Source organism: Dendrobates tinctorius, unplaced genomic scaffold (genome assembly GCF_039654945.1).
Source record: "Dendrobates tinctorius isolate UK_male_01 unplaced genomic scaffold, ASM3965494v1 ptg000265l, whole genome shotgun sequence".
Classification (NCBI taxonomy): Eukaryota; Metazoa; Chordata; class Amphibia; order Anura; family Dendrobatidae; genus Dendrobates; species Dendrobates tinctorius.
In genome coordinates, this window is record NW_027361932.1 from 16605782 (window position 1) to 16619475 (window position 13694).

Consider the following 13694-nt stretch of genomic DNA (forward strand, 5'->3'; position numbering starts at 1 on the left):
GTCCTGTCTCCCTATATAACACATATACACCGTCCTTTTTCCCTATATAACACATATACGCCGTCCTGTTTCCCTATATAACACATATACGCCGTCCTGTCTCCCTTTATATAACACATACACCGTCCTGTCTCCCTATATAACACATATACGCAGTCCTGTCTCCCTATATAACACATATACACCGTCCTGTCTCCCTATATAACACATATACACCGTCCTGTCTCCCTATATAACACATATACACCGTCCTGTTTCCCTATATAACACATATACACCGTCCTGTTTCCCTATATAACACATATACACCGTCCTGTCTCCCTTTATATAACACATACACCGTCCTGTCTCCCTATATAACACATATACGCAGTCCTGTCTCCCTATATAACACATATACACCGTCCTGTCTCCCTATATAGCACATACTGTTCTGTCTCCCTATATAGCACATACTGTTCTGTCTCCCTGTATAACACACATATAACGTCCTTGTCTCCCTATATAACACATATACACCGTCCTCTCTCCCTATATAACACATGTACGCCGTCCTCTCTCCCTATATAACACATGTACGCCGTCCTGTCTCCCTATATAACACATATACACCGTCCTGTCTCCCTATATAACACATATACACCGTCCTGTCTCCCTATATAACACATGTACGCCGTCCTGTCTCCCTATATAACACATATACACCGTCCTGTCTCCCTATATAACACATATACACCGTCCTGTCTCCCTATATAACACATGTACGCCGTCCTCTCTCCCTATATAACACATGTACGCCGTCCTCTCTCCCTATATAACACATATACACCGTCCTGTCTCCCTATATAGCACATACTGTTCTGTCTCCCTGTATAACACATATACACCGTCCTGTCTCCCTATATAACACATGTACGCCGTCCTCTCTCCCTATATAACACATATACACCGTCCTGTCTCCCTATATAGCACATACTGTTCTGTCTCCCTGTATAACACACATATAACGTCCTTGTCTCCCTATATAACGCTGCGGCACCACTACTATGTCTATCCGGTACCAATGGCGGCCAAGGTCACTCCCCGTGTTGCCAGTCTATGTGGACTGTGCCAGGCGCCGGTGACACTCCAGCGTGGTGATACCGCCCGTCATCAGCACCAGCTCCTTGTAGCTTCCGGGAACCGAACAGCTCCCCCCGGCCGGTTCCCTCCCGCTCATGGATGAAGAGGGGGAAGACGAGGAGGAGACTCATTCTCCCGGCAGTGCACGGATACCGGTAACCTCAGCCGGGGGGCGGTGTGAACGTCGCGCGTGGTGACATCCGTGTGCTCCCCGGTCAGGGCCGCCGTGATGTGCAGCAGCAGGGAACATCCCGCTATCAGCCATTTAACCCTTCGGAGTCCGGAGCGCACCGCCGTGCTTAGTAGTGCGGTCAGTGCGGGGCCTCGGAGTTCTCTCCGCCTGACTGACAGATTAGGGTCTAGCTGACATGGGTGCAGATGCTTTTCGTTCTGAGGTATTCCAGGTCTTTGCCGCTCAGTAGCGGGGAATAGCTGCGCTGCTTGTTTACTGTAGTCACACCTACAGCAGGTGTGACCACTGCAGCCAGTCTGCCAAGCTGCTTGGCTCAGTGATTGATTGCAGCGGTCACATGTGCTGTAGACATGGAGTCAGCATTCTTCCTGGGGAGGGTGAGCGACAGCTCTTTTTATTATTTTAAACAGAATCTGTCATAAGAAGTGTTGAGCGATACCACCCGATATTGAAAAATATCGGATCGGATTGGATCGGCCGATATGAAAAAAGTATCGGGTATCGCCGATTCCGATCCCGGAAGTCCCATTCAAGTCAATGGGACAGAAATATCGTAATTAAAAAAAACCCTTTCTTGCCTTGTACATCCTGTTCTGGAGGGGGGAAGAGTGTGGGCGGTGCGTGGGCGGACACTGTGCCTGTCCGTGTGTGCAGGCGGGGTCTGTGCCGACTGTCGGGGGCCTGTGGCAGCTGCCGGGTGTCTACGGGCCTCTCGGGGGTCTGTACAGGCCTGTCGGGGGCCTGTGCCGGCTGCCGGGGGTCTGCCGGCTGCCGGTGGTCTGTGCGGGCCTGCCGGGGGTCTTGTGTGTGTGCAGGCATCGTCCGATGGGACTACAAGTCCCATCGGGCGATGCCTGCTACAATGTCAGTGATTGACACATTAGCCAATGATGGGACAGTAGTAGTAGTCCCATCATCCGGCTAATGTGTTGAATGTAAAAAAAAAACATACTACATACATACTACATTCATACAGCATACATATATACTACATACATACTACATTCATACAACATACATACATACTACATATATACAAAACTCATACAACATACATACTACATTCATACAGCATACATGCTACATATATACTACATTCATACAGAATACATATATACTACATACATACATACTACATATATACAAAATTCATACAACATACATACTTCATTCATACATCATACATACATACTACATATATACTACATTGATACAACATACATACATACTACATACATGCTACATATATACTACATTCATACAACATACATATATACTACATACATACTACATTCATACAGCATACATACATACTACATACATACTACATATATACAACATTCATACAACATACATTCATACTACATACAGTCATATGTAAAAGTTTGGGCACCCCTATTAATGTTAACCTTTTTTCTTTATAACAATTTTGTTTTTTGCAACAGCTATTTCAGTTTCATATATGTAATAACTGATGGACTCAGTTATATTTATGGATTCAAATGAGGTTTATTGTACTAACAGAAAATGTGCAATCTGCATTTAAACAAAATTTGATCGGTGCAAAAGTATGGGCACCCTTATCATTTTCTTGATTTGAACACTCCTAACTACTTTTTACTGACTTCCTGAAGCACTAAATTGGTTTTGTAACCTCATTGAGCTTTGAACTTCATAGCCAGGTGTATCAAATCATGAGTAAAGGTATTTAAAGTGGCCACTTGCAAGTAGTTCTCCTATTTGATTCTCCTATGAAGAGTGGCATCATGGGCTCCTCAAAACAACTCTCAAATGATCTGAAAACAAAGATTATTCAACATAGCTTTTCAGGGGAAGGATACAAAAAGTTGTCTCAGAGATTTATCCTGTCAGTTTCCACTGTGAGGAACATAGTAAGGAAATGGAAGAACACAGGTACAGTTCTTGTTAAGCCCAGAAGTGGCAGGCCAAGAAAAATATCAGAAAGGCAGAGAAGAAGAATGGTGAGAACAGTCAAGGACAATCCACAGACCACCTCCAAAGACCTGCAGCATCATCTTGCTGCAGATGGTGTCACTGTGCATCGGTCAACAATACAGCGCACTTTGCACAAGGAGAAGCTGTATGGGAGAGTGATGCGAAAGAAGCCGTTTGTGCAAGCACGCCACAAACAGAGTCGCCTGAGGTCTGCAAAAGCACATTTGGACAAGCCAGTTACATTTTGGAAGAAGGTCCTGTGGACTGATGAAACAAAGATTGAGTTGTTTGGTCATACAAAAAGGCGTTATGCATGCGCTGTATTGTTGACCGATGCACAGTGACACCATCTGCAGCAAGATGATGCTGCAGGTCTTTGGAGGTGGTCTGTGGATTGTCCTTGACTGTTCTCACCATTCTTCTTCTCCGCCTTTCTGATATTTTTCTTGGCCTGCCACTTCTGGGCTTAACAAGAACTGTACCTGTGTTCTTCCATTTCCTTGCTATGTTCCTCACAGTGGAAACTGACAGGATAAATCTCTGAGACAACTTTTTGTATCCTTCCCCTGAAAAGCTATGTTGAATAATCTTTGTTTTCAGATCATTTGAGAGTTGTTTTGAGGAGCCCATGATGCCACTCTTCATAGGAGAATCAAATAGGAGAACTACTTGCATGTGGCCACTTTAAATACCTTTTCTCATGATTTGATACATCTGGCTATGAAGTTCAAAGTTCAATGAGGTTACAAAACCAATTTAGTGCTTCAGGAAGTCAGTAAAAAGTAGTTAGGAGTGTTCAAATCAAGAAAACGATAAGGGTGCCCATACTTTTGCACCGGTCAAATTTTGTTTAACTGCAGATTGCACATTTTCTGTTAGTACAATAAACCTCATTTGAATCCAGAAATATAACTGAGTCCATCAGTTATTAGATATATGAAATTGAAATAGCTGTTGCAAAAAAGCAAAATTGTTATAAAGAAAAAAGGTTAACATTAATAGGGGTGCCCAAACTTTTACATATGACTGTATATACAACATTCATACAACATACATACATACTACATATATACAACAGTCATACTACATATATACAACATTCATACAACATACATACATGCTACATATATACTACATTCATACAACATACATATATACTACCTATATACAAAATTCATACAACATACATACTACATATATACTACATTCATACAACATACATACTACATACATGCTACATATATACTACATTCATACAACATACATACTACATACTTCATTCATACATCATACATACATACTACATATATACTACTTTCATACAACATACATACATACTACATACATGCTACATATATACTACATTCATGCAACATACATACCTACTACATATATACAAAATTCATACAACATACATACATACTACATATATACTACATTCATACAACATACATACTACATACATGCTACATATATACTACATTCATACAACATACATACTACATACATGCTACATATATACTACATTCATACAACATACATACCTACTACATATATACAAAATTCATACAACATACATACTACATACTTCATTCATACATCATACATACTACATATATACTACATTCATACAACATACATACATACTACATACATGCTACATATATACTACATTCATACAACATACATATATACTACATACATGCTACATATATACAACATACATATATACTACATACATACTACATTCATACAACATACATACATACTACATATATACAACATTCATACAACATACATACATACTACATATATACAACATTCATACAACATACATTCATACTACATATATACAACATTCATACAACATACATACATACTACATATATACAACATTCATACAACATACAGTCATACTACATATATACAACATTCATACAACATACATACATGCTACATATATACTACATTCATACAACATACATATATACTACATACATACTACATTCATACAACATACATACCTACTACATATATACAAAATTCATACAACATACATACTACATATATACTACATACATGCTACATATATACTACATTCATACAACATACATACTACATACTTCATTCATACATCATACATACATACTACATATATACTACTTTCATACAACATACATACATACATACTACATACATGCTACATATATACTACATTCATACAACATACATATATACTACATACATGCTACATATATACTACATTCATGCAACATACATACCTACTACATATATACAAAATTCATACAACATACATACATACTACATTCATACAACATACATACTACATACATGCTACATATATACTACATTCATGCAACATACATACATACTACATACATGCTACATATATACTACATTCATACAACATACATACCTACTACATATATACAAAATTCATACAACATACATACTACATCATTCATACATCATACATACATACTACATATATACTACATTCATACAACATACATACATACTACATACATGCTACATATATACTACATTCATACAACATACATATATACTACATACATGCTACATATATACTACATTCATACAACATACATATATACTACATACATACTACATTCATACAACATACATACATACTACATACATACTACATACATACTACATATATACAACATTCATACAACATACATTCATACTACATATATACAACATTCATACAACATACATACATACTACATATATACAACATTCATACAACATACAGTCATACTACATATATACAACATTCATACAACATACATACATGCTACATATATACTACATTCATACAACATACATATATACTACATACATACTACATTCATACAACATACATACCTACTACATATATACAAAATTCATACAACATACATACTACATATATACTACATTCATACAACATACATACTACATACATGCTACATATATACTACATTCATACAACATACATACTACATACTTCATTCATACATCATACATACATACTACATATATACTACTTTCATACAACATACATACATACTACATACATGCTACATATATACTACATTCATACAACATACATATATACTACATACATGCTACATATATACTACATTCATGCAACATACATACATACCTACTACATATATACAAAATTCATACAACATACATACATACTACATATATACTACATTCATACAACATACATACTACATACATGCTACATATATACTACATTCATACAACATACATACCTACTACATATATACAAAATTCATACAACATACATACATACTACATATATACTACATTCATACAACATACATACTACATACATGCTACATATATTCTACATTCATACAACATACATACTACATACATGCTACATATATACTACATTCATAAAACATACATATGTACTAAATACATGCTACATATATACTACATTCATACAACATATATACCTACTACATATATACAAAATTCATACAACATACATACATACTACATATATACTACATTCATACAACATACATACATGCTACATATATACTATATTCATACAACATACATACATACTACATACATGCTACATATATACTACATTCATACAACATACATATATACTACATACATGCTACATATATACTACATTCATACAACATACATACTACATACATGCTACATATATACTACATTCATACAACATACATATATACTACATACATGCTACATATATACTACATTCATACAACATACATGCTACATACAGTGGGGCAAAAAAGTATTTAGTCAGTCAGCAATAGTGCAAGTTCCACCACTTAAAAAGATGAGAGGCGTCTGTAATTTACATCATAGGTAGACCTCAACTATGGGAGAGAAACTGAGAAAAAAAAATCCAGAAAATCACATTGTCTGGTTTTTTTTCATTTTATTTGCATATTATGGTGGAAAATAAGTATTTGGTCAGAAACAAGCAATCAAGATTTCTGGCTCTCACAGACCTGTAACTTCTTCTTTAAGAGTCTCCTCTTTCCTCCACTCATTACCTGTAGTAATGGCACCTGTTTAAACTTGTTATCAGTATAAAAAGACACCTGTGCACACCCTCAAACAGTCTGACTCCAAACTCCACTATGGTGAAGACCAAAGAGCTGTCAAAGGACACCAGAAACAAAATTGTAGCCCTGCACCAGGCTGGGAAGACTGAATCGACAACAGCCAACCAGCTTGGAGTGAAGAAATCAACTGTGGGAGCAATAATTAGAAAATGGAAGACATACAAGACCACTGATAATCTCCCTCGATCTGGTGCTCCACGCAAAATCCCACCCCGTGGGGTCAGAATGATCACAAGAACGGTGAGCAAAAATCCCAGAACCACGCGGGGGGACCTAGTGAATGAACTGCAGAGAGCTGGGACCAATGTAACAAGGCCTACCATAAGTAACACACTACGCCACCATGGACTCAGATCCTGCAGTGCCAGACGTGTCCCACTGCTTAAGCCTGTACATGTCCGGGCCCGTCTGAAGTTTGCTAGAGAGCATTTGGATGATCCAGAGGAGTTTTGGGAGAATGTCCTATGGTCTGATGAAACCAAACTTGAACTGTTTGGTAGAAACACAACTTGTCGTGTTTGGAGGAAAAAGAATACTGAGTTGCATCCATCAAACACCATACCTACTGTAAAGCATGGTGGTGGAAACATCATGCTTTGGGGCTGTTTCTCTGCAAAGGGGCCAGGACGACTGATCCGGGTACATGAAAGAATGAATGGGGCCATGTATTGTGAGATTTTGAGTGCAAACCTCCTTCCATCAGCAAGGGCATTGAAGATGAAACGTGGCTGGGTCTTTCAACATGACAATGATCCAAAGCACACCGCCAGGGCAACGAAGGAGTGGCTTCGTAAGAAGCATTTCAAGGTCCTGGAGTGGCCTAGCCAGTCTCCAGATCTCAACCCTATAGAAAACCTTTGGAGGGAGTTGAAAGTCCGTGTTGCCAAGCGAAAAGCCAAAAACATTACTGCTCTAGAGGAGATCTGCATGGAGGAATGGGCCAACATACCAACAACAGTGTGTGGCAACCTTGTGAAGACTTACAGAAAACGTTTGACCTCTGTCATTGCCAACAAAGGATATATCACAAAGTATTGAGATGAAATTTTGTTTCTGACCAAATACTTATTTTCCACCATAATATGCAAATAAAATGAAAAAAAACAGACAATGTGATTTTCTGGATTTTTTTTTCTCAGTTTGTGTCCCATAGTTGAGGTCTACCTATGATGTAAATTACAGACGCCTCTCATCTTTTTAAGTGGTGGAACTTGCACTATTACTGACTGACTAAATACTTTTTTGCCCCACTGTATATACTACATTCATACAACATACATACTACATACATGCTACATATATACTACATTCATACAACATACATATATACTACATACATGCTACATATATACTACATTCATACAACATACATACATACTACATACATGCTACATATATACTACATTCATACAACATACATATATACTACATACATACTACATGTATACTACATCCATACAGCATACATACATACTACATACATACTACATTCATACAACATACATATATACTACATACTACATACATGCTACATACATACTACATTCATACAACACACATACATACTACATACATACATACAACATGCTACAGACATACAACATACATACATAATACATACTGCATACATACTACATACATACTGCATACAATACATACATAGACATACAGTACATATAGCATAGAGTACATACTCACCATCACTTGTCACTTTGATCCCCGAAGCCAGTGTCATCTGTGGTAAAATATGAAAATAACAAACAAACAATATACTCCCTGATCTGCAGAAATCCACGCGTGTCCCACGCCGATCTCCCGTGGAGAACAGCAGCATCAGCTGATGCGACCGCTCTCTACGGGGCTCCAGGAATCCAGTGACAGGAGGTAGGTATCCTTCCGCACTGTATTCCTCCGCCACTGTAAAAAAATAGTCCCTGGTCTCACTTTATGGCAAAAGCTGCGTGGGAACTTTCTCACACAGCAATGCCAAAAGAGAGACTAGGGACTATTTTTTTACAGTGGCGGAGGAATACAGTGGGGAAGGATACCTACCTCCCGTCACTGGATTCCTGGAGCCACCGTAGAGAGCGGTCGCATCAGCTGATGCTGCTGTTCTCCACGGGAGATCGGCGTGGGACACGCGTGGATTTCTGCGGATCAGGGAGTGTATGGCTTGTTTGTTATTTTCATATTTTTTCCTAGATGACACTGGTTTCGGGGATCAAAGTGACAACTGATGGTGAGTATGTACTCTATGTTATATGTACTGTATGTCTATATGTATGTATTGTATGAATGTATTGTATGTAGTATGTATGCAGTATGTAGTATGTATGTATGTTGTATGTCTGTAGCATGTTGTATGTATGTAGTATGTATGTAGTTTGTATGTATGTTGTATGAATTTAGTATATATGTAGCATGTATGTAGTTTGTATGTATGTTGTATGAATGTAGTATATATGTAGCATGTATGTAGTATGTATGTATGTTGTATGAATGTAGTATATATGTATGTTGTATGAATGTAGTATATATGTATGTTGTATGAATGTAGTATATATGAAGTATGTATGTAGTATGTATGTATGTTGTATGAATGTAGTATATATGTAGTATGTATTATGTAGTGTGTATGTATGTTGTATGAATGTAGCATGTATGTAGTATGTATGTTGTATGAATGTAGTATATATGTATGTTGTATGAATGTAGTATATATGTAGCATGTATGTAGTTTGTATGTATGTTGTATGAATGTAGTATATATGTAGCATGTATGTAGTATGTATGTATGTTGTATGAATGTAGTATATATGTATGTTGTATGAATGTAGTATATATGTATGTTGTATGAATGTAGTATATATGTAGCATGTATGTAGTATATATGTATGTTGTATGAATGTAGTATATATGAAGTATGTATGTAGTATGTATGTATGTTGTATGAATGTAGTATATATGAAGTATGTTTTTGGGGTTTTTTTTACATTCAACACATTAGCCGGATGATGGGACTACTACTGTCCCATCATTGGCTAATGTGCCAATCACTGTCATTGTAGCAGGCATCGCCCGATGGGACTTGTAGTCCCATCGGACGATGCCTGCACACACATAAGACCCCCGGCAGGCCCGCACAGACCACCGGCAGCCGGCACAGGCCCCCGACAGCCGGCACAGGCCCCCGAGAGGTCCGTACAGACCACCGGCAGCCGGCACAGGCCCCCGACAGGCCTGTACAGACCCCCGAGAGGCCCGTACAGACCCCCGACAGTCGGCACAGACCGCGCATCATGATGGGCACAGACCACGCATCATGATGACATCATTTCAGCAGCCAATCACAGCCACAATAGTGGCTCATTGCATTATGGGGACTTCCGATTCCGGTATCTGATATTGAAAAAATATCGGTGCTCGGTATCGGAATTGCGATACAGAGAATATCGGCCGATACCCGATACTTGCGGTATCGGAATTCTCAACACTAGTCATAAGGGTTTTGCCACCTAATCTGAGCACAGCATAATGTAGAGACAGAGACTCTGATTCCTTCAGTGTGTCACTGTTTTATCAGCAGTAGATTATCACTAGAGGACTTCTAAGGGTATGGGCACACGCTGCGGAATGGGGTGCGGATTTGGCCACGCGGATTTTGTAAAATCAGCAGGTAAATCTGCAGGTCAAAAGACCTGCGGTTTTACCTGCGGATTGCTCTGTGGTTTTGCCCTGCGGTTTTTCATCTCCACAATGGAGGAGATGGCAAACCGCAGCGGAATCCGCACAAAGAATTAACAGGAAAACCGCGCGGAAAAATCTGCACCGTCTGCACTGCGGTTTTTTATTCCCATAGGGAATAATGGTACTGTACACCGCAGCAAAAACTGCTGCGGACCCGCAGCGGCCAAATCCGCTGCGGAACCGCAGCAGAATTCGCAGCGTGTGCACACACCCTAAGGCCCCTTTACATTTAGCGATGCACCAGCGATCCCGACCACGATACGACCCGGTCAGGATCGCTGGTGCATCGCTAAATGGTCGCTAGTGAGCTGCCACACAGGCAGATCTCACAGCGATGTAGCGACGCAGCAGCGGTTGTTACTTACCTTTCAGACGCGGCGATGATGACGTCCTCCCGCCCGCGTCCGCGCGTCGGCGCCAGCAGGAAGCGCCCGACGAGAATTGGAGACGGCCGATCTCGCGCGATCAGCAGTGTGTAAAACCCCCTTAAGCCTGCTGCCATATAGTCTTCCATATTCATGAGCACTGTATAATCCCGCACCCTCCACTGATTGGAAGCTTTCTGCCTATGCACAGTGTACACAGAAAGCCTAACATTGGTTTGAGTTAAAGGGGAAGGATAATGACAGCTGCTCGCAGTGAACGCTGCACCAGCACCTCTCCTGTGCAGTGCATGCCAGATGTTGCTATAAGACAATGCCACCCCAAAGGTTAGGCCAGAGTCACACTACCGTATAAACATCACATAGCGCTCGGCCTAGTGTTACTCTGCGGAGCAGCTCAGATCTGCCGATTCAGAGAACGATCACAGCATGCTGCGAATGGACTCAGCTGACTCGCACCCATACAAGTCTATGGAATGTGAGTAAAACATCGGACTGCACTCAGATGTCCCCCGAGTGCAGTTTGATTCCCGGCAGTAGAGGAGATGGAGAAATTACTCCGAAAAGATTAACCATAACCATAATCTGTCACCTATGGTGTATGCCATCACATGAGTATGAATTCTGAGAAAAACATGGTATAGGGACTTACCATATCAGGCTCCCTCTTCCAAGTGGCGTCCACCCCGACGCGCGTGTCAGCTACTGCTTTTTTCAGGGAACACTGATGGAATTTGAATTCAAAACACTGTTTAATTTGGAGCGTTTTATTGCGTGCAGACAAATAGTGACTTAGAAAGTCTTGTCTGGTAGTGGGCAAGCCCTTTAACAGACTGTAGCACTCACAAGTTTTGTGGCTTTTTCAATCGGTTGATGGGCAAGTACCTCGAGACTTGGACCCCCTCCTGTGTGATATTACGACCTATTCTAAGATTAGGGCCTCTATTTTAAACGACCGGATAATTCCTGCAAGTTGGTCTTTTCCATTAGAAGACTGTATGATCTGGTCATGGAAATGTCATCTATTGCCATCTATCGGTCAGACAAAGTAGTAATGGCATGTGCCACCATGGCCGTCCTTCCTGATCGCTGTCCTTCATGAGTGGGGTCATTATCAAGCAGTTATAGCTTTTCGCCTATACAAGTTGCTATGCTGTAATAGTGAACAGGCTCCTTGCCCTTTTTTCCTCCACAATTATAGTAAGTTGTGTTCCCTTTATGTTTCTTTATTGTCATTAATGTCTTTTCTGTTGTTTCAGGGATGGGTGCTGCTTCTTACTATGGGTGCGGCGGGTGTCGGAGGCACTTTCCAGTATGGGTACAACCTCACTATCATCAATGCACCCACAAATGTACGTATACTGCATGGGCCTTCCTTCACACAGATTTTTTTCAGATTACCAAATTATTGGATTTCCCTTATTTAACATTATTTTATCTGAATCTAAGTGCCCCTAAATGTATAAAAAGCCTTAACCCCTTCACGCATATGATTGTAACTGTACGTCCTGCACTGTGATGGCCATGAATGTACATGGCTTAGAATCTGAGCTGATAGCCTGAGTCTTTGGCTTAGCTTCCATCGCTGCTGTTAACCATTTATTTGCCCCTGCCAATCACGGTCAGCGATCCTTGATTGCAATGCATTACAAGGGCAGCAGGGGGCCTGCTGGTGGCTTTGTCACTGCCATCTTGGTCCTCCTGTGAAGCTCAGCCACAGGCAGAGCTATATAGACCACAATTTACTCATCTAATCAAAAACAAGCCCTTACATGGCTGTGACGATGGAAAAATAAAAAAGTGATTGCTCTTGGTGAAAGAGGAAGGGAAAAAACTCACAAAGACAAACAATTGCTTAAAGGGAACTTGTCATGTAAAATAATGCTATTAACTTATAGATAAGGGGTAAATCTGCAGGTTAATAGCGTTCTGACACTGTGCGGCACTTGCATCGAGAGGCCTATTGCTGAGAGGAAATTAACTTTATTCCCCCTGGCAGGCTCGCTCTTTCAGTCTCAGGGGTGGACCCAGCACTGAGGCACTGATTGACAGCCGGCCCTAATGCTGATCTGGCTGTCAGTCAGGGCCGGGGGCGCAGTTACAGGTGCCGCTCTT

General features: G+C 40.1%; 1 protein-coding gene across 1 annotated transcript in view; it reads left to right on the top strand.

Moving 5' to 3' along the window:
* Positions 1-1098: 1098 nt before the first annotated feature.
* Positions 1099-13694, top strand: part of LOC141069528 (solute carrier family 2, facilitated glucose transporter member 11-like) — a 94203-nt gene continuing 81607 nt past the window's right edge. The window contains exons 1-2 of the mRNA XM_073559168.1: positions 1099-1277; positions 12839-12931. Of these exons, the coding sequence (XP_073415269.1) occupies positions 1218-1277; positions 12839-12931 (153 nt within the window). The 5' untranslated portion in view covers positions 1099-1217. The remainder of the gene's footprint in view (positions 1278-12838; positions 12932-13694) is intronic.